The sequence below is a fragment of the Urocitellus parryii genome, chromosome 1 (genome assembly GCF_045843805.1).
Source record: "Urocitellus parryii isolate mUroPar1 chromosome 1, mUroPar1.hap1, whole genome shotgun sequence".
Classification (NCBI taxonomy): Eukaryota; Metazoa; Chordata; class Mammalia; order Rodentia; family Sciuridae; genus Urocitellus; species Urocitellus parryii.
The window spans coordinates 121,191,752-121,215,834 of NC_135531.1; the positions used below are offsets into that span (position 1 = coordinate 121,191,752).

Genomic DNA, 24,083 nt, shown 5'->3' on the forward strand with positions numbered 1-24,083 from the left:
GTAAGTAATAATAAGACTATAGACTATGGACTATGGAATTCATTAGAAGCTAACCTTAAACAAGTTAAATGTTCACCTCTGTGAGCCTCAATTTACTCACTTGCAAATTGGAAGCTAATAATACCTCACTAACTTATTGAAAAAGAATTAAATGTTGTTTTATCAAATATTGAATTAATGGCATCTCCTTTCCCAACTTCTCCAATTTAGTGTTCTTTTCAAACTATACATTTTATACTCAAGTAGGTACATGTATATTTATAATATAGCTAAGAAATATCCTTCTGTGCTCATATTATTAATTGTCATTTTTAAATTTATTTATTTATTTATTTATTTACTTATTTTGATTAGGTATATATGACAGCAGAATGCATTTTGATTCATTGTACACAACTGCAGCACAACAACTTTTGCCAAAGTGAATGTCTTAGAGTATACTATTTAATTATTCCTAAGAATTCATAATGAGATATGATAGTTATCAATATTTTAATTACACATGAAACAACAAAATCTAAGGTAGAGTTTTTCCTTAAGTTGGCTAAACTTCATTTGCTTCTATTTAAAATAAAAGTGTATTCTATATACATTATACACCTGTACATTAAAATACTCAGCAACTGCATATCCACCCAAACCGACCGGTGCGAGACCTAGGCTCACAGTAGGCCCAGATTGGCTAATTTCACTTAGCATTATCCTCTCTAACTCCATCCATTTACCTGCAAATGCCATGATTTTATTCTCTTTTATTGCTGAGTAAAATCCCATTGTGTATATATGCCACATTTTTTTATCCATTCATCTGTTGAAGGGCATCTAGGTTGGCTCTACAGTTTAGCTATTGTGAATTGTGCTGCTATAAACATTGATGTGGCTGTGTCTCTATAGTATGAGAAGAGGGATAGCTGGGTCAAATAGTGGTTCCATTCCTAGATTTCCAAGGAATCTCTCAACTCCATGAACTTGACCTAAGAGTAAAACTACCATTACTTATCAAAGAATTTTTATTTGCAATTCTGACAAGCAAATAAATATAATAAAAAGAATCTCTGTGGCAAAAAAAAAAAAGAAACCGGCATTTTTATTTTTTTCAAGTCTTAACTTCTGAATGTGTACGTAACCAACACTTCTGCAGTTTTTTAATGAAATCTTTGAGTCTCCATAATAAGATTATGACTTGTTTTTTAATCATTCAAATTTGTATTCAAATTCCAGGCTCACCATCATAATTTCAGGCTATTGGAAAAATTACTTAATCCTTATAATCTCAGTTTCTTCATGTTGGGTAAAACAGAGGAAATCTAATTAACCATTGCATTGAGTATTTGTTGCCACTGAGATATGTGTAAAAGTACCAGCAAAGCATCTGACAAATAGAAGATTAAAAATACACCATACTTTCCATTCCTTTTTACTTCAAGATCAACATTGATTATTTTCACAGTAATATACTGCAATCCCTTTGAAGACCTTAAAATTTTTTTAAAGAAGTTAAACAATATCTTTTCATGTTTACTGAATTTATTTCATAACCTGTTTTTCCCATATGGTAAAAACTGTAATAAAAACTGTTATCTCTAAAAGTATTTTAGCATAGAAATTTCTCCCCTTCCTGTGTATCTGATTTCTAGGATTCAGTTCTAGACATATTGTAAGCCTTACATAACTTTATTTCTCTCTTTAAGTTTATTCTCTTAAATGCCATTGCTACAACAAATCTCGGAGTCCTATTCCCTATCTATAACTATCCATTCCCTATCTATATGTCCCTGTCTTACCCCTTCAATGCATAAGCGTCACTTCTGATTCTTGGCCACAGAACTCACTTTTCTTTTTTACACACTTATTTATCTTTTAAATCACATGTATATTTACTTTCAAATATGCTCTATCAATTTGTTTGGGCATATCTCTTATATAAAGTCCAGAAATGATTTTACTTTATAATCCTTTGGTCAAGAAATCTTAAGTAGGTGATTTGCTCATTTCTATTAATTTTGCTTTGTTCTGTTTTTGCACTGCTAGGGATTGAACAGAGGGCCTGTACACACTACACAAACACTGTAACATAGAGCTATATCCCAGCCCTCATTTCTATAAATTGTTATAAATATATTTAATCCTTATTTTGAATGATTTAAGTTTACACTTTTTGTTTTTATACCTATTTCTAAATATCATTATATGCTATATATGCCATATATGTGTTACTTCTGATACATACAGAGTATCCTCTGACCGCAATGATATCAAAGGAGAAATGAAAATCAAAAAGACAACAGAAAAATCCCCAAACATTTGCAAACAAAACAACATGCTTTTAAATAATCCACAAGTCAAAAGAGAAAGTTCTCAAGGGAAATCAAAATATCCATTGAACTAATTGAAAGTGAAAACACAGTGTATTAAATTCTGTGAGACACAGAACAACATATTTATAAGAAGGAAATTTAAAGCACCAAATGACTACATCTAATATAAGAAAAAGCCCAGGTTTCTACTTCAAGACTCCACAGACAAAAAAAAAAAAAAAAGAAAATGAACCTCAACTGAACTCTCAAACCTTGTACAAAAACTAACTTAAATGGGATCATGACACAAATAAAAACGTAAAACTGCACAATTTTAGGGGGGAAAAAAACTAAACAAAAAGTTCCAGACAACTGAAAGCTAGGCAAACCAGTTCTTAGGTTTAACAACTAAAACAAAATCCATAAAAGAAAAAAATAGTAAATTTGTCCTCAAAAAAGTGAACAATTTTTGCTTTGCAAATAACCCTATTAAGATGAGAACTCTACAGACGAGGAGAAAATATTTTCAAATCACATTTCTGACAAAGAATTAGTAACTAAAATATTTAAAGAGCCCTCAAACTCAACAATAAAGAATCCAATTAAGAAAATACAAAAGAGGGAAGAAAGGTGGGAGGGAAAGGGAGAGAGAAGGGGAATTGCACGGAAGAAGGAAGGAGACCCTCATCGTTATACAAAATTACATATATGATGGTGTGAGGGGGAAGAAAAAAAAGAGAGAGAGAAATGTGTCATAGTAGATTGGATAGAGAGAAGTGATGGGAGGGGATGGGAGTGGGAAGGGGGATAGAAAGGACAGAAGAATAAAATAGACACTAGTATTGCTATATGTATATATGTGATTATATGGCCAATGTGATTCTGCGACCTGTACACTCAGAAAAATGAGAAATTATAGCCCATTTGACTCAAATGTATGATATGTCAAGATCATTGTACTGTCACGTGTAACTAATTAAAACAAATTTAAAAAAAAAGAAAGTACAAAAGACATGAAGAGTCATTTCACCAAAGAGAACATGCAGGTAGCAAATGAGCACAAGAAAAAATGTTGAACATGATCAATTATCTGAGAAATGCAAATTGAAACCATGATGAGATATCACCACACAATTATTAGAATAGTTAAAATAAAAAATAATGACAATACATATGCTGGCAAGGATATGGAAAAAGAAGATACCTCATACATTGCTGATGGGAATGCAAAAAGATACAACCACTCTGGAAAATATATTGGTAGTTTCTAATAAAACTAAACTAAAACTACCATAGAACCCAACAAGTGTACTCCTGAGCATTTATTCAAGAGAATTAAAAAACTTATGATCACATAAATACAATATACAAATGTTTATAACAACTTTATTTGTAATAATGAAAACAACTCAGATATCCTTTCAAGACTGAAATGTTTAAATAAACTAGTTTGTATCTATACTACGGAATACTGCTTAGCAATAAAAAGGAACCACTGAATACATATAACAAGAATGAATCTTTAAAGAATTATGGTGAGTGAAAAAGTCAATTCCAGTATATTATATATACTCCATTTATATAACATTCTTGAAATGAGAATTTATGACTTCTCAACAATGTGTGTGCAACTAAACCTTTGTTTAAAATAATAGATCAAGCATAATTTTACACTTATCTAAAATAGAAATTTCCACTCTTTCCATCATACTGTATGATTACTTCCTCACAGTTTACCAAAGAAAATAGGAGAGACCACCAATTCCATTGGAAACAACATTCTATGTACCAGAGCACAACACTATAGCACAAATGATTATACTTCAATTTTTGCCTTAATTTTTTGGAAAGAAAATTATGTAGAATGTGAAAAAGGTACACACAATCACCAAAAGTAGGTTCATTAATCAAATGAGCAAACTTATAAACAATCTATTATTTGAAGATCCTCCAAAAGAGCCCAAGTTTTTTTCTCCTTTTTAGGTTTCAGGGCTCAAAGTTCTATTCAAAAGGTCTAGTTGTTTGAAAGGTGGAATAAATTTGCAAAAAGAATATTATAAATTATTATTAAATTGCCAAAAGAATATAAGAAATGTAGGTAATTCTTAACTTTTGTATACAATAGATTCTTTTTCTCTTTTTAAAAAGGATGTCTTATTTAAAGAACGTTTATTTTGGCTCACAATTCCATAGGTGGTCCAGGGTGGGCCAATCCCACTGCTCTCAGTCAAGTGAAGGAGAGTTTCTACATTCATAGAGGCAAAGAAGAGATAGGGAAGGGGGAAGGAGCTACATGAATCCTTCCAAGGCACGCCCCCACTAAAACAGATTCTTAACTAGGGGAATGTCTAAAACTCAAAAATAATAAAGGAAGTTTCACTCTCTCCTCCCTCAGGGCTAAAAACAAGTTATGCCCTGGCATTAAGACAAATCTTTAATTTCAGCATTTTACTTATATATATGGCTTTCTTAAATATTATATACATATATATCATCCTTAAAGCAACAATTATACAATTTGAGAAAAAGCACAATGTTTTCAGGATACTAATGAGTCTTACCTCTATATAAATTGTGTCACATTTATGAAACTTATACTCCTTATCAGAAGAATCACTTCCATCCTAGCTTTCTATTCATTCTTAAATAATAATGGCAAAATGATATAAGGATTACATCAATCATCACTGTAGTATAAAGTTGGCAATGTTGCCAAAGGTTACATTTTAACTGAAAGAAGTAGAAGAGGTCATATATCAAAATGTCCATTCATTCACTGATAAACAGTTAAGACTAAATTTGGCACACACTAAAACAGATTTTAGTGGTACTGATGGAAAACATGAAATAAATACTAGTATATAAATCAAGAACCACTTATGTAAATAATTCACTCTCAGTGTGAGACCTCTCTTTTTCTCTTTGGGAGAAAGGAAGGTATTGGTATAAAGGTACTACCCTATTTATGAAGGGACTTAAGAGAGGGAAAAAATAGAAGCTTAACATTGAGACTCATCTGAAAGTCAGTTTAACATGGTTGCTGTAAAATCTGTCAGATTAAAACCACAAGCCTACTATTCATACCCCTTTCAGCTAAGAAATCCCATTCACCCTAGTCACAGCTATAATTAAACAGTGTTGTTCATCATATACAAGTCCTAGACTGATTACATGCTATTTCATATCACTTCCCAGTATTGGATACCAAAACTCTGGAATTATCTATTCAGTGTGTGACTGTTCTAAGAATCTATTCAAGAAGTATTCATTAAGTATGAACACTCAATATACTACTTTAGGTTTGAGGGTACAACAGTGGAAAAAAACAATGAACAGAAATATCTACTTTTCACAGGGGAAATGGGGGTCCAAGAAAAGTGTTAAAACAATAATCTAAAATTCAGTTTATTTTACTAGTGTTCAGTTTCAGATGCCTAGTAGACAGTTGAAATTGATAAGCAGGCAATCCCAGAGTAGAGGCAAAAAAATTATAATTTAAACTCTAAAGCCTAAATAAGATTTCTAAAGAAGGGGATATGGATAGAAAGAAAAAAAGGGACCAACAATTAAGTCCAAACATATTGCAATATTTAGAAGTTGTGAAATTTTAAAAAATGTAGCAAATGTGGCTAAGAGATACAGCCAAAAAAAAGAGAAAAACTAAAGAAGTGTGGACATGACTTTTATACTATCTTGGATGCTCAGGACATAAAATAAACCTACAATCTTTGCCAAAATTATCCAAGTCTAGTGGTAAAGACAAACATTTTTTAAAAATCTAATCAGTTATTTTATGAAGGTTATGATAAAAAAGATTAATATGAAAAATCAGTAATCTTCCAACATAATAGAAGTAGACAGAAAAATAAAAAAATGTAATAGGTATTTATAGTAACAAACATAATCATACAAATGCATAGGAAAAATGTAACAAAATTTGTGTAAGTTCTGAACAATGAAAAACTATGAATATAATTGAAATAAATTATAGAAGATATCAATAAATCAAGAGATACACATGCTCGTGAATTTGAAGGCTTATCAAACATGTCGTTTGACACTAAAATTTAAATAGAAATGCAGAAGAGACAAATCAATTTTAGAAAAGAAAAGAAAGTTGGAGGAATTATACTACCTAACTTCAATACTTTCAACAATCGAGAAAATGTGACATTGGCAAAAAGATAAGGGACCCACCAAACAATTTCTAACAAAGGTGCCAAAGCAAATGAGACTGGAACACCTGAAAATCTGAATAGGAAAAAAAAAGTGAATAACCCCTACCTCAAACCAACACAAAAAAATTAACTCAAAAAAAATCAGAGTTCATAACCCACTTGAATCAAATGTATGAAATATGATATGTCAAGAGCTATGTAATTTTTTGAACAACTAATAATAAAAAAATCACAGTTTTTATGTAAGCATAAAAACTATAAAGCTCCTAGAAGAAAAAAACAAAAGAAAATCTCTATGATCTTGGGATAGACAGAGATTTTTAGATAGGAGATTTAAAGGATTAACTATAAAAGAAAAAAAGTACAACTAGACTTCATCAAAATTTTAAAAATCTATCCTTCAAAAGTTAATATTAAGGGTTTGGGGATATAACTCAGTTGGTAGAGTGTTTGCCTCTCATGCACAAAGTCCTGGGTTCAATCCCCAGCACCAAAAAAAATAGAAAAGAAAAGAAAAAGAAAGAAAAGAAAAAAATAACCATTAAGGAAAAGGAAAAGCAAGCCACAGACTGATAGAATATTCACAATGCATATATTTGATAAAAACCTATATCCAAAATATATAAAGAATTCTTACCACTCAATAATAAGACAAAGAAATATATACAAAAAGCAGCAAAAATTTGACCAGACATCTCACAAAAGATGATATATGAGTTTGCAGTAAAAACATAAAAAGATGTTCAACGTTCCTGTTATAAGGAAAATACAAATCATGACATACAACTTTAGAGCCATCAAAACAGCTAAAATGCAAAAGACTGACAATACCAAGTATTGGCCAGAATATAGAACAACTGAAGACTGAAATGTAAAAGATATAACCACTTTGTAAAAATGTTTGACAATTTTTTATAAAGTAAAACCTACATGTACCCTACAACCCAATCAATACCTACAAATAGCCCAGATGTCCATCAACATATAAATGAATTAACAAATTGTGTTATATCCATACAGTAAGTATTACCCTGTGATAAAAAAGAACGACAAATACATGCAAGAAAATGGATAAACCTCAAAATCACTGCACTCATTAGATAAAGTTAGACACACAAAAAAGTATAACTGTATGATTCTGTTTATATAAAATCCTAGAAAACGCCACATATAGTGTCAGAAAATAGATCAGGGGTTACCTAGGTTAAGGTTAGTGGTGCAAGAGGCTGCAAAGGGGCATGGAAAATTTTTTGAGGGTAATGAAAATGCCCTGTTTCTTGATTATGTTTATGATCTCATGGATACAGACATGGAACTATATAACTTAAAAGGATATAGTTTCATACTATGCAATTTATAATTTTAAATTGTTATTTTAAAAAGATACCATGTACTAAAAGACATAACAAATCAATGTGTAGATGAAATGGGAGACTATATTCAGCTATCTGCCACCAATCGCCCTCTGCCATCTTCTAGTCCACAGCAAGAACAGGAAGCAACAAGCTACTAAGGACTCAGCTTACACCATTGCTTGTCCGTAAAGAAAGAACCCTGTACTGTGACACCTATAAGAATACACAAATAACATCAGAATCTCCGAGATGACCAGTATATGATATGGCATCTATACTGCATAGATATGAATATATTACAATATATTACAAAGATGTTAAAACTTGAATTTACATTCAAGTTATCCTGTAATAAGTGACTACCTCCCTCCAAAAGCCTACCTTACAAATCTCCACCAGTGCTGAGTAATATTCCATTGTGTATACATTAAACACTCTCTAGAGTACATTAGGAATGTGTTACTCTCTGTAAAATCCAAAGTAAATCTCCTTTTGGCATTTTGTGCTTTTAATGTTGTTGCTATATCAAATAATAATAAGAGGTAGAAATGCTTTATTACATATGCCACCACTGAAGGCAACTTCCTAGTTTAAGTATACCCTCAAGTTCAGACACCAAAAAGTCAGCCTAGTTTCACTACAGGGTGACAAGGAATTTGTATTTTTTTTTTTATTGGTTGTTCAAAACATTACAAAGCTCTTGACATATGTTTCATACATTAGATTCAAGTTGGTTATGAACTCCCATTTTTACCCCAAATACAGATTGCAGAATCACATCTGTTACACATCCACATTTTTACATAATGCGCTATTAGTAACTGTTGTATTCTGCTACCTTTCCTATCCTCTACTATCCTCCCTCCCCTCCCCTCCCATCTTCTCTCTCTACCCCATCTACTGTATTTCATTTCTCTCCTTGTTTATTTACCCGTTCCCCTCGCAACCTCTTATGTGTGATTTTATATAACAATGAGGGTCTCCCTCCATTACCATGCAATTTCCCTTTTCTCTCCCTTTCCCTCCCACCTAGTGTATCTGTTTAATGTTGATCTTTTCTTCCTGCTCTTCCTCCCTGCTCTGTTCTTGGTTGTTCTCATTATATCAAAGAAGACATTTGGTATTTGTTTTTTAGGGATTGGCTAGCTTCACTAAGCATAATCTGCTCTAGTGCCATCCATTTCCCTGCAAAATCTATGATTTTGTCATTTTTTAGTGCTGCGTAATATTCCATGGTGTATAAATGCCACTTTTTTTTATCCATTCATCTATTGAAGGGCATCTGGGTTGGTTCCACAGTCTAGCAATTGTGAATTGTGCCGCTATGAACATCGATGTGGCAGTATCCCTGTAGTAAGCTCTTTTAAGGTCTTCAGGGAATAGTCCGAGAAGGGCAATAGCTGGGTCAAATGGTGGATCCATTCCCAGCTTTCCCAGGAATCTCCATACTGCTTTCCAAATTGGCCGCACTAGTTTGCAGTCCCACCAGCAATGTACAAGAGTACCCTTTTCCCCACATCCTCGCCAGCACTTGTTGTTGTTTGACTTCATAATGGCTGCCAATCTTACTGGAGTGAGATGGTATCTTAGGGTGGTTTTGATTTGCATTTCTCTGACTGCTAGAGATGGTGAGCATTTTTTCATGTACTTGTTGATTGATTGTATGTCCTCCTCTGAGAAGTGTCTATTCAGGTCTTTGGCCCATTTGTTGATTGGGTTATTTGTTTTCTTATTGTTTAATTTTTTGAGTTCTTTGTATACTCTGGATATTAGGGCTCTATCTGAGGTACTTGCAGATTTAGCCAAAGTACCTAATCACGAGATTGATCTTCATTATCCAAAGTGTAAGGAGTTGAGGGAAAACATCAATAAATCTTCTTTTAAATTGTTTGCCTCCTCTGCATACCAAGAATATACGAAGATAACAGTATAAGTTTAAGAACAGTGAAATGTCATACAACAAATGCTCTCACGATTGGTGACACTCTGAAAAAGTACATCAACTCTATTTAGCAAGTGCACATCTTTGAATACTATGACATAAAAAGAGTAATTTTGCTAACAGCACAGTTCTTTGGCATTAGCAAAATCTTTATTCAATTTGTTAATGGTCTGGTTTCAACCAATTACTTATAAAGTAGAAAATACATTTCTGTTTCAAAAAAAGACTGATTAAGGGTTTCTTGGATCTAAAGCTCTTTAAATTAATTGCTGCAACAACAGCTAAATCCATCAACTTCTTTTCCTGGGGATTTTCCATTTGTTTCAAGCTAAAGTAATTCTTCCTATATTTCACTTCCTATATTTTCATTTTTAAAAATGAAAAAAAAATAATGATTAGAATCTAGTATTCCAGCAAAATTCAAGAGCCATAAAAATAAATGAACCACAAGAAAAGCCCAAAGTACAATCAAAATGAAAAACAAAGACCAATGGGAAATACAAAATATAATTCATACTCTCCTCTTTAACTGTTCTTTTCTCCAAAAATTAGAAATATCCTTCTTTATAAGAAAATAAAATAGACTAAACTTCTAAATAGCAAAATTTGTAAACAAGAATATTGTACATTTATTCATTTAACAATTATTTGAGAATTCACAATCTCCCAAGGGCCACTAAAGTAATGAAAATATAGCAATGAACAAAACAGACAAAAAATTCTGTCCTTTTAGAACTCATATTCTAGTGATAGAGACAATACAAAAGTAAACAGATAAAGTATATAGTGGGCCAGATAAGTGTAAATATTAAGAAGCAAAATATCACATTTAAACAAAGACCTAAAGAAGGTAAGGAAGCCAACCACATGGACATACAGGAGAAAAACTGAGGGGAAAAAAAAAAGGTCACAGGCATTCAGAGTAAGCCAGGTAGAGGATATTAAGAAATGAAAGTAACAATATATACAGTGGATCTGGGTGGGGGTAAGGGGGGGGGGGGCTACAGATCATATAAGCAATTGTAAAAACCCAACTTCTATTACAAGCAACATGAAAAGCCATTAGTGGATATGAGGCAGTGAAGGAACAGAAGACTACTTATAATTTTTAAGAATCACTTATTTAAAAATTTTTATTTGTTTTAATTAATTATACATGACATTACAATGACTTTGATATATCATACATTTGAATCAGATGGGATATAATTTCTCATTTTTCTGAGTGTACAGGTTGCAGAATCATATTGGTCATACAGTCACATATATACACACAGTAATAATAATGTCTGTTTCATTCTACTATCCTTCCTATCTCCCAACCCCTCCTCTTCCCTCCTATCAATTCTCTCTACCTAATCTAAGGTAACACTATTCATTTTTTTTTCACATCTTCATACATGTATTTTGTATAATGATGAGGTTTTCCTTCCATCATCCATGCAATTCCCCTTCTCCCTCCCTTTCCCTCCCACCCCTCTTTCCTATGTAGAGGTAATCTTCTTCCCATGTTCTTCCTCCCTACCCCATTTTGAGTCACCCCCCTTATATCAGAAAAGACATTCGCCATTTGTTTTTTTTGGGGGGGATTGGCTAACTTCACTTAGCATAATCTGCTCTAATGCCATCCATTTCCCTGCAAATACCATTATCTTATTATTTTTAGTGCTGAGTAATATTCCATTGTGTATAAATACCACATTTTTTTATCCATTCATCCATTGAAGGGCATCTAGGTTGGCTCCACAGTCTAGCTATTGTGAATTGTGCTGCTATAAACATTGATGTCCCAGTAGTATGCTGTTTTTAGGTTCTTTGGGTATAGTCCAAGAAGAGGAATAGCTAGGTAAAATGGTGGTTCCATTCCAAGCCATCCAAGGAATCTCCATACTTCTTTCCAAATTGGCTGCACCAATTTGCAGTCCCACCAGCAGTGTATGGGTGTACCTTTTTCCAACATCCTCGCCAGCACTTGTTGTTTGTCTTCATGATGGCTGCCATTCTTACTGGAGTGAGATGGTATCTTAGAGTAGTTTTAATTTGCATTTCTCTAATTGCTAGAGATGATGAGCATTTTTTCATATATTTGTTGATTGATTGTATATCCTCTTCTGAGAAGTGTCTGTTCAGGTCCTTGGCCCATTTGTTGATTCGGTTAATTATTTTTTTGGTGTTAGCTTTTTGAGTTCTTTGTATACCCTAGAGATTAGAGCTCTATCTGATGTGTGAGGGGTAAAAATTTGTTCCCAAGATGTAGGCTCCCTATTCATCTCACAAATTATTTCTCTTGCTGAGAAAAAAAACTTTTTAGTTTGAATTCATCCCATTTGTTGATTCTTGGTTTTAATTCTTGTGCAATAGGCATCTTATTAAGGAAATTGGGGCCTAGCCCCACGTGATGGAGATTAGGGCCTATTTTTTCTTCTATTAGATGCAGAGTCTCTGGTTTAATTCCTAGATCCTTGGTCCATCGTGAGTTCACTTTTGTGCATGGTGAGAGATAGGGATTCAATTTCATTTTGTTGCATATGGATTTCCAGTTTTCCCAGCACCATTTGTTGAAGATGCTATCCTTTCTCCAGTGAATGCTTTTAGCACCTTTGTCTAATATAAGGTAGTTGTAATTTTGTGGGTTAGTCTCTGTGTCCTTTATTCTATACCATTGGTCTACCAGCCTGTTTTGGTGCCAGTACCATGCTGTTTTTGTTACTATTGCTCTGTAGTATAGTTTAAGATCTGGTATAACAATACCACCTGTTTCATTCTTCCTGTTTAGATAATGATTGGGAAGTAACTTATATCCAACTAACCTCCTTAAAGATAAAAATCATCACCTATAGACAAAATAGTTTTTAAAAATGTGACAGCATTGGAGAATGACAGAAGTTAAAATAAAGTTGACTCAAAAAATAAAGGGAATTTGAACTTTAAAGAAAGGGACTTTACAAGGTGAGATATTCACTCATATATGACTTTTCCCAATCCTTGTAGCAGGGGGTGCCTAAAATTCTAATGGAAATCCTCAGCCTTTTTGGCATGAGGGGTCAGCCATGCTATTTCTAGATACTTACTGAAAGAAAATGAAAATAAATGCCTATTAAAAGACTTGTATACAAATGTTCATAGTGATGTTATTCATAATATCCAGGAACTGTGAACAATAAATATCCACAAACAGGAATATGGATAAACAAATTATGATTTTCATACAGTGTAATACTATTCAGCAAGAAAAGAATTACTGACACATGTAATAATATGAATAAACCCAAAATGTTAAATGACATTAGTCAGATACATTTTATACAAGTCCATTTTAATTAATTACAGTATCAGATAAAACTAAGTTAAGATGGTAGAAATCAAAAAGTGAGCATGAGAGGAAAAGGAACTGACTGAAACTGAGCACTTTCTGGAGATGAAACACTATTTGCTTTGTTTCAAATGATAGAATGGGTACACATAATTTCTGAAAGTCATCAAAATGAACACCTAAAATCTCAGCTTACCATAGATAAATTATATTTCAATAAAAAGAAATTTAAAAACACATTGCAACATTTAAACCATAGAACCTCTTAAGTTAATTCAAGCATATAGGGAAACCTGACTTTTACTTGAATAGCATGCCAACAACTAAGGTAACAAGAGAGGAAAGTTTGAGTTGTATGAGAATATAATTACAACAAAAAACCTTTCCTGTAAATGAAGACAATAACATTAAGAAGTAGTTAAGATTGGGCATGGTGGCACAAGCCTGAAATCCCAGCAGCTCAGGAGGCTGAGACAGGAGGATTGCAAGTTCCTCAGCAAGGGCAAAATGCTAAGCAACTCAGTGAGATCCTGTCTCTAAATAAAAACAAAAAATAGGAATGGGAGGCTTAGTGGCCAAGTGCCCCTGAGTTCAATCCCTGGTACTAAAAAAATGTGGTGGTTTTTTTTTTCAATTTTTTAAATTTTAAAAATTTTTTAAAAAGAAGTAGTTAAATCTTGAATAAACTTTCAGATATTTATTCATAGCTATATTCCATGTTTCAAGATTTAGATGCACAAAATGTGTTTTTTCTGCCCTTTTTATAATAAAGCCTTTCATTTAACCTTAGAGTTCCAAAAGAAACAAAATTAAAATATTAAATAAAATAATAACATAAAAAACATAATTTTTAATGTAAACTTCTAGTTTCTTATTCACATGAAAAACAGGTATTTAGAGTTCAGTACAAGACACTCTGAGTTTGATATACCTGGAAGACCTCCATGTGAAGACTACATTAACAGTACTATATATGGCTCTGAAACTCAGGGGAGAAATTTTGGATTTGCATATTTTGAAGTATTGGTATTTGTAAGATAATTGGTACTGTAAAAATAGATGAGATTATCTATAGAACACATAAACTAAGAGGAGAAACAAAAGATAGCATCCTGAGGAATAGAATTATTGAAAGAAGAGGTCACTGAAAAGACTACAGTAGAAGACAGCCAGGGAGAAGGAAGGCCAGGCATGAAAGTCAAATCCTCCTAAGCTATAGTGCTCAGCAATGTACATAATGCAGAATTGTTGGCTAGTATGAGCACTGGACATATTTCCTTGGTACCTGCTTAGGTCTTCCTGGACCTGATGACCACAAGATCCTAGTGGAATCTAATGCATTAAATTAGATAACTTATGGTGAATTCTTCTCTCTCCCTATCCCTTGTCATAGTTTATAATTTTATTATTTCTTTATATTATTTATTCAATGGAGATGCTCCTATCTCAAAAGACCTGTCAACATTATAAATTTTAAAAAGTAATCATTAACCAAAACATCAGATTAAAACTTTATGACATTGTTTAAATATTAAATGAGTTACAATTTTTTAAAAAAATTAAACTCAGTTTAAAGGACTGTTGATCATTTGTTCTCCTATTCAGTCTTCAGTTTCTGTTCCTTTTTCAGAGTATATTTGTAAAGATTTTAGTATAGAACTAGTCCAAAATTAATGTGTTCTGTCAAATGAAAGGTACTTTATTAAGGAAAATAGATCTCTCCTAGAATCTGGTTGTTCTTTTTAAAGGAAGGAAAAATACAAATTTTAAAAGTAAATGAAAAGAAAAACAAGTATCTACTAATTAAAAAATTAAGTGTTATACTTAACAATAAAATGGAGAGAGGGCAGGACTAGGGATGTAGCTCAGTCTCAGTTGTAAAGTATTTGCCTAAGATACACAAGACCCTGAGATGGATCTCCAATACCACAAAAACAAACAAACAATAAAATAAATTTTACAATAACTTAAATTTTGAATGTTTTAGAAACATTATTAATGTTATTTAATGTTTCTATAACATTAATGTTACTTAAATGTTATAGAAACATTATTATCTTAGGAATCTTAGCCATCCATTTTTAAATGTAAGTTGTTCAAGAACCTGCAAGAAGATAATAAAATTTTATTACATAAAGAAATAATTTAGCCAGACCTGGTGGCGCTCCCGAGCCGCCTGTAATCACAGTGGCACTGGAGGCTGAGACAGGAAGATCAAGAGTTCAAAGCCAGCCTCAGCAATGGCAAGGGGCTAAGCAAGGCAGTGAGACCCTGTCTCTAAATAAAATACCAAAATAGGGCTGGGGATGTGGCTCAGTGGCTGAGTGCCCCTGAGTTCAATCCCTGATACCAAAAAAAGAAAAAAAAAGAAATAATTTATATTATGAATAAAATCCCAACATGCAAATGGTGAAGTGAAGAACAATCTTAATAGGAAAAAAAATCCCATTAAAAGCATTTTGAAAATTCCAAACAGATACAATGGACAAATTCATATTTTAAAAACACTGTCAAAAATACATAAATGTTTTTAAGAAAAGGAGTCAATCTGTGTACCCTTTAAAGAGCAAGCACCTCTATCAGTGCTTAAAATATGCCTTCTATGCATTTCTAATAACCTTATTTGTAAAGGTATTTTGTTAAAAAATATACAAAATAGCACAGTTTAAGAATTATGTCCCAGAAAAAGAAAGTTCTCAGAAAAAAAACAGATTGATTTCAAAAATACCTGACATGTCAGTTTATATATTTAGTAGAATAGAAACACATGTAAAGGCACTCTAAATAGAATTCCAGGAACAAAGTTAAACATAGTATTTAATTCTGACTGAAAGAGGATTCAGAATTTAATAAACGTTATGACCACAAGGCATTATTTTAAAATCAAACAGAAAACCCTGTTAGGAGAGCTCTGCTGACAGTCAACACTGATAAAAGAGGGAGGAATATAAATCCTTATAAATGGTGATGACATTTCAGTCTCAAGTCTCCAAAGAGATTAAGACAAAGTGCTAAAAAAAAGTGAGAGGAGATAAAACTTTAAATTTTTTTCAATCATATCCTAGGAAAAGTTATCATTATGATTATTTTTCGACCTGCCTTTCTCACTTATTAGCTCTAAATAACAAAAGAGAGGAAAAGGTGTTTTTCAACTGATCTTTGACAAAGGTGCCAAGAACACACAATGGGGAAAGATAATCTCTTCAACAAATGGTACTGAAAATACTGGCTATCTATATATAAAAGAATGAAACTGGACCTTTATCTTACACCATATACAAAACTTAATCTGAAATAGATTAAACACATAATGTTAAGATATGAAACTAAAACTTCCTATAAAATGCATAGGGAGAAAGCTCCTTGACATTGGTCTTGGTGATGACTTTTTTTTTTATATGAAACCAAAAGTATAGGCAACAAAAGCAAAAAAATAAACAAATGGGACTACATTGAACTAAAAAATATCTGTACAGCAAACAACAAACAAAATGAAAAGGCAACCTACAAAATGTGAGAAAACATTTTCAAATGATATATCTGATAAGGGTTTATTATTCAAAATGTATAAAGAATTCACAGTCCCCAACAGCAAATCAACCCAATTTTTAAAAAACTGGGAAAGCACACAAATAGGTACTTCCCAAATAAGATGGAAAAATGGCCAACTATATAAAAAAAAGTGCTCAACATCACTCATCTTCAGAAAGATGCATATCAAAACAACAATGAAATATTATTTCTACATGTTAGGATGGCTATTATCAAAAAGACAAGAAATGACAAGTGTTGACAACAGTGTGGACAAAAAGGATTACTTGTACACTGATGGTAAGAATGTAAACTCATACAGCCATTGTTGTAAACAGAATGGAAATTTCTCAAAAAATTAAAAATAGAACTGTCTTATGACCCAGAAATCCTTTGCTGGGTAAATATCCAAAGAAAATTTAATCAGCACCTTGATGAGATATCTGCACACTGCGTTCACTGCAGCATTATTCACAACAACTCAGATATATAAACAATCTAAGTGTCCACAGATGAATAAATAGATAAGGAAAATGTGGCATAAAAAAAGATAAGCTGCCTTTAAAAAGACAACAGGAATGAAACCGAAAGACATTATGTTAAATGAAATAGACCACTCACAGAAAGACAAATCCCGTATGATCTTAGAGAGTGGATTCTAAAAAAAATCAAAGTCACAGAAGAGTGTAGAATAGTGGCTACCAAGGGCTGGGGTATGGAAGAAATGGGGAGATGTTTGTCAAGGGGTACATATTTTTAGTTACATGACGAAATTCTGAGGATCTAATATGCAGCATGAAGACTACAATTTGTTATACTATATTGTTCACTTAAAATTTGCTAAATGAGTAGATCCTAACTGTCCTTCCACACTCATACACATACCAATAATGGGTAACTGTGTGGTAACTGATGTTTGGATATATTGTAACCATTAAACAATGTATATTAAATCATTTTGTATACCCCAAATACATACAAGTTATATTTTTCAACTATACCTCAATAAAGCTATGTTTTAAAAAAACTGAGGGCCGAGTGCAGTGACTCACACCTGTAATCCTAGCAGCTCAGGAGGCTGAGACAGGAGGATAGTGAGTTCAAAGCCAACCTCAGCTATAGTGAGGTGCTAAGCAACTCAGTAAGATCCTGTTTCTAAATAAAACACAAAACAGAGCTGGAGATGTGGCTCAGTAGTTGAGTGCCCCTGAGTTCAATCCCTGGTACAAAACAAAAAAACAAAACTGAATTAACTGGGCAAGATGCTCCACACCTGAAATGGAGGCTGAGGCAGGAGGATCACAAATTCAAAGACAGCCTCAGCAATACTTAGCAAGGTCCTAAGCAACATAAAGACACCCTGTCTCAAAATTAAAAAAAAAAATTAAATTAAAAAAAAAAAAAAAAAACAGAAAGCCTGGGCATGTACCTAGCAGTTAAGTGCCCTGGGTTCAATTACTGACACCAAAACAAAACAAAAAAAAAAAACTGAATTAATAACTTTGGATATTTTAACTATTTAAATGAATCTTAAATCTTATTTACTTTGAACTAAAATGATAAGTATCATATAGACAGTACACATAGATCAGTCCCTAAATTACCATAAAAAATTAGTCATTGTGTATACACCTTTTATTCATTCTATAAGTCTGTCATTTTTGTCATTTTTTTAACAATTTAAATGACATGATCTATTTCAGACATGGCTATTTTAGCCACCATATCCTAAATAGCATTATAGCTGTGAGAGGTAGCATGTTTTAAAAGAAACAGGGCTGAAAAGATAAAGTTACTTACATTTTCTAAAGTTTTGTATCCTTTTCAAAACTAAGAAGCATACACACAAATACGTACATTAACACACACGCGCACACACACACACACACACAAACTGTACAAATCACTCTGCATAATGCATGACACAGACAATTTGTAGCTAACCTGTATGTGGTGGTATGGCATAGTGTCCCATCCCAGTTCTGTCACTTACTTAGGTCCATGACCTTGGATAACTTGCTGAGTTATAAAATATATAACAGAACTACTGATGAGTTTTATAAGATATAAAGTACTTAGCATAATATTTGGTCCATCATAAATACAATAAATGTTTGTTATAATTACATTAAGTATTTAAGATATTTAAAATGTATTTGCTGTCTGTTATGATTTAGATATTAGGTATCCCCCAAAAGCTCATGAGAGAAACAATGCAAGAAAGTTTAGAGGTGAAATTAACCTAATCAGTGCATTAATCCCCTCATAGGGATTAATTGGGTAGTAACTGTAAGCAGGTAGGGTGTGGAAGAAGGAGATGAGTTGGAGGGTGCCTTTGGAGTTTATATTTTGTCCTTGGTGACAGAAGTCTCTCTCTGCCTCCTGTTGTGATGTCTTGAGCTGCTTCCCACAGCAACACTCGTCGGCCATGATATTCTACCTCACCTCAAGCCTTGAGGAATGGCGCAGGCTGTCTATGGACCAAGACCTGTGAAAGCTTGAGGGTCAGATAAACTCTTCCTCCTCCAAAATTATTCCTATCACATCTTTTGGTCACAGCGGGAATTAGCTAAACATAGTTTCCAGCATTCTCAATGAGCTAATATACAATTAACCAAGTCTGCCTATCTTCTGTTTTTGTTTATGACAACTGATTAAATAATTTCTTAAACAGAAGCTAAAGTTATAAAACTTACAAAGCAAAAATATTATTTTTGAAAAACACTATCAGCCAGGCGTAGCAGCACACACCTATAATCCTCATGACTTCAGAGACTGAGGCAGGAGGATCAAGAGTTCAAAGCCAGGGGCTAGGAATTATGTAGCTGAGATCATTGCCTCATATGTGTGAGGCCCTGGGTTCAAGCCCCAGCATTGCAAAAAAAAAAAATTAAGTGGGATATGTCTTAGAATAAATTATACTCCATGTATGTATAATATGTCAAAATACACTCTACTGTCACATATATATAAAAAAGAACAAATTTTTAAAACTTAAAATAAATTTTAAAAAGAGTTCAAAGCCAGCCTTAGCAACTTAGCAAGACTCCAAGTAACTTAGCAAGAACCTGTCTCAAAATAAACTATAAAAAGGGCTGAGATGTGGCTCAGTGGTTACGTGCCCATGGGTTCAATCCCTGCTACCAATAATAAAATAAAATAAAAACATCAGCCAGAGACTCTGAAAAACATCTTATCATTGGAAGTATCAAAAAAGAAAAACCTACAAACTATGTAGTGTAATTAAGAAGATGCCAGAAATAGTGAAATCTATAAAACAAAAGGAAAATAAAGAAGAAATAATTGCAGGGAAACAAGATAGAAAACTTAAAATCTATGTTGGATATAGGAAAAATAAATTCAAATTATGAAAAATGAGGCAGTAAAGGACAGAGCAGTCAGAAGAATCCAGAATTAAAAGGAGAGATAAAAACAATAAAGGGCATTTTCTAAAAACCTATAGATAACATCTTAATGATGACATGCTGAATGCTTTCTTCCCAAAATTATGAATAAGCAAATAATGCTCAGACTTAACACTCCTGTTCAGCATCATACTCAAAGTTCTAGTCAGTAAAATAAGGCAGGAAAAATGAAGAAAAGCTGTAGAGAATGGAAAGAAAAAAAAAATGAAACTATCTGTATTCCCAGATGTTGTAACTATCTACATAAAACAATCGCAAGAAATCTACAAAAAAAAAGCTCCTATTAATAATTAGTGAATCCACCAAGATTCTAGAATAAAAAGTCAATAAAGAAAAATCAATTGTATTTCAATATGGTAACAATAAACAATTGGAAACCAACATTTTTATAACAGCATCATTGACAACAGCTCAAAAAACAATGAAATACTTAGCTACAAAGCTAACAAAATATATGCATAATCTGTGAAAAAATACAGACAAAAGAAATCAAAGAAGATTTAAATAAATGAAAAGATATACTGAATGTTATTTCTCCATAACTTCATTTATAAATTAAACCCAAACACAATCAAAATCCCTGAAGGATTTTTTCTTTGTAGATACAGGAAAGCTGACTTCTAAATGTACATGGAAAGGTGAAAAAACTAGAATACTCAAAATAATTATGAAAAAAAAGAATAAAATAAGCAGAATCATGCTATCTGATATCAAGACCTAGTATAAAGCTGTAGAAATTAAATGGGGGATATTGGCATAAAGATAGACAAATCAATGTAATAAAATTTAAAAATCCAGAAAAAAGGCACACATATCTATGTGAAAAGGATTTCTGACAAGGGGCAAGGCAATTCAGTGACAAAAAGATGATGTTATCAACAAATAATGCTGGAAACAAGGAGCATCCATATACAGAAAAAATGAACTTCAACCTGCACTTAAACACAAAATGAACTCAAAACCAAATGTAGGTTTAAATGTAAAACATAAATGTATAAAACATTTAGAAGGAAATAAAAGAGAAAATTTCCATTACATGTGCCAAATTCTTAAGATACAAAACAGAAAGTAAGTCAAGAAAGAAAATAATTTAATGACTGGACTTTATCAAAATTAAGAGATTTTGCTCTGTAAAAAATACTTGTTAAGAGAAAAGAATAAAAGTATAGACTGGCAGAAAATATTGTAAAATCACATATCTGAAAAAGAACTTATATCTAGAATATAAAAATAACCCTAACACCAACTAAGAAAAAGAAAACAAACACCCTCCTCCTCCACACATTGTAACCAAAAAAGAAAAAAAAAAAACTACAATTCTATATGCTAAGGTTTATATCTGTGACTTTTCTTTATATTATATTATATAATTAGACTTCTCTATCAATCATAATTTAAACATACAGACATACAGTTAGGCAAAAGATCTGAACAGATACTCACCACAGAAGATACATGCATGGCAAGCGAGTACATAAAAAAATTAACAACATACTTTATTAGGTAAATGCAAATTAAAAACACAAGACACCACCACAAACCTAACAGAATGGTTCTATTAAAAGTTAACTGACAGGGGGTTGGGGTTGTGGCTCAGTGGTAGAGTGCTTGCCTAGCATGTGTGAGGCACTGGGTTTGATTCTCAGCACTGCATATAAATAAATAAATAAAAAATAAATAAAGGTCCATGACAACTAACAAACAATATTAAACAAAAAGTAATTGATAGTACCAAGTGCTCACAAGAATTTGGAACTATTGTAACTCTTATATATTGCTGACAGAAATGCAAAGTAATAGTAACCCTTTATAAATTCTTACAGAAAATAGGGGAGGAAAAACACTTCCCAATTCATTTTGTTATCCTGATAACAAAGCCAAAGACATCATAAGAAAACTACAAATCAATATCCCTCACAAACATAGATGAAAAAAAAAATCTGTAACAAAATATCAGGCTGGGCAGTGTTATACATCTATAATCCTAGCAACTCAGGAGGCTGAGACATGATTATCCCAAGTTCAAGGTCAGCCTGGACAATTTAGCAAAACCCTGTCTCAAAATAAAAATATATATTAATAAAAGGTCTGAGGATGTAGCTTAGAGGTAAAGTACCCCTGGGACTAACCCCAGTAACACACACACAAAAAAAATCAGCAAATCAAATTTCTAGCAATATATGAAAAAAATTAATACACTATAACCAGGTAAGATTTATTCCAGGAATACAAAGTTGGTTGAACACCTGAAAATTAATTAATATACACAACATGTTAACAGAAAATGGGGCAAAATCTGTATGATCATCTCAAACTTCATCAAGAGTAAACTGAAGGTTTTAAAAGGTATCATAAGAGCTTTATGATACTTTGGTTATTTTGTATTTTTTTTCAAAGCATTCATTTTCTTCACTGTTAGCTACACAAGTTCACAAATACTAATTGAGTACCTACAGCACATAAGCGATTCTGCTGGCACTAATGTAGATACACAAAAACAATTACATACATGATTCAGTAAAAATTAAAATAAGGTTCATGCATAGAGACACAGATAAAGGAATAACAACTCTGCTTATGGACTTAAGGAAAGAAAACTATCTCATTCCTAAAGTTATAGAGGCATATTTTAAACTGTAAGTTAAAATTAAATCATATTGTGGTAGCAAATATGTTAACATATAGAAATAATTTTATAAGAGTACTATGTATATATTTTCATTTGCTTGACTCTACCTCTCAACAAATAGTATCTCTTTAAAACCTCTTAAGTATAATAATTTATTTTGTCCATTATTAAAAATGTCTTTCAGATAGTATATCCTATACCTTGTGGGGAGCCAGAATCCTCTGCCTGAACTTTTCAACTGTTTCTTGACCCATGGAAGACCAAGCATTGATGAATGCTTCTGCTTTGTCTTGTCTAAGATGAATGCTCTCTAATTGCTGCTGCAAAGCTGCTGGCTTCACGTTGTGATATACTGCCTATTAAAGAGGAAAAAAAATTACATATATCCTTCTATTCTTACAGAGACTTTGAGCTGTAATCAATACAAAATTACTTTTAAGGGATTTAAATCAAACAACATTTCACATTCTTATTGCAGACATTTTGGATTGTTTTATAAACAATATCATATACTATCATATACTATCAAAAGATTCAGGATTAAAAAGCTAAATTATGTGGGCTAACGATTTTTAATTCTGCCCATTTAAACAATATTACATGTACTTAATAAGCAAAAATAACTTCTTTGCTCTGGCTATGTTAATTGTACCTCAGTTAAAATTTCATCTTATTTATTTCACTTAACTATTCAAAGTTTACAATGATTTTGTTTCTCAACTAACAAATGTTTTTCAAGAAATAGTTTTCAAAACTATCTTCATCCTTCTATTTCCTAGGTAATACAGAATTTTAAGAACTGTAAAAATTTTTAACAGTGATTACTTTTTCTGTTTTTTACATTATTCTGGAACAGAATAAATTTCCCATAAATACCATTTTGCACTATCCTATTCAATTATTTTTTTCTTCTGATGAAGCTCACCATCAATAGGAATCACAGTCATCTTTATGACTTGTAATTATATAAATCTGTAGTAGATGCCTGAAAATTTGTTCTCCTAATAGAATTTGTTTACTAGAATGTTCATGAAGTACTATTTAATCTTTTATTTTACAAATAGTCTGTTTAATCAATGAAGAGAAATTTCTTGAGAATCTATTTTAAGCCCAGTGAAGTGCTGGGCTTACACAAAGCATATCATCCCTGCCCCAGATAAATTCAAAATCCTGTGAGTGACATAACTGACATATGTGAAATAAGGAAAGACTAACCATGTGATCTACTATGATGAGCCAAGGTTAAAAGAAATACAAATAAGGGAAGACTACAGGTATGAGAGCTCAAGGCTAATTTGAGATGAAGTAATGCAAAAGGGAAGCTCAATAGGAAAAAAATTACTATGATAACACTTCTTTTCTAAAATTTTTGTTTATCATCCTAGTCAAATATATCCCCCCAAATCTTTTATC

General features: G+C 32.3%; 1 protein-coding gene and 1 non-coding gene across 6 annotated transcripts in view; one reads left to right on the plus strand and one right to left on the minus strand.

Moving 5' to 3' along the window:
- The window catches only part of Commd10 (COMM domain containing 10), a 197,832-nt gene that overhangs the window by 167,726 nt on the left and 6,023 nt on the right, over window positions 1-24,083 (minus strand). For all 5 annotated transcript variants that reach the window (XM_026402211.2, XM_026402212.2, XM_026402213.2 and 2 more), the window contains exon 4: window positions 22,871-23,026. In XM_026402211.2, the coding sequence (XP_026257996.2) occupies window positions 22,871-23,026 (156 nt within the window). The remainder of the gene's footprint in view (window positions 1-22,870; window positions 23,027-24,083) is intronic.
- Window positions 6,896-6,971, plus strand: Trnae-cuc (transfer RNA glutamic acid (anticodon CUC)). The gene has a single exon. It is a non-coding gene; the product is annotated as a tRNA-Glu (tRNA).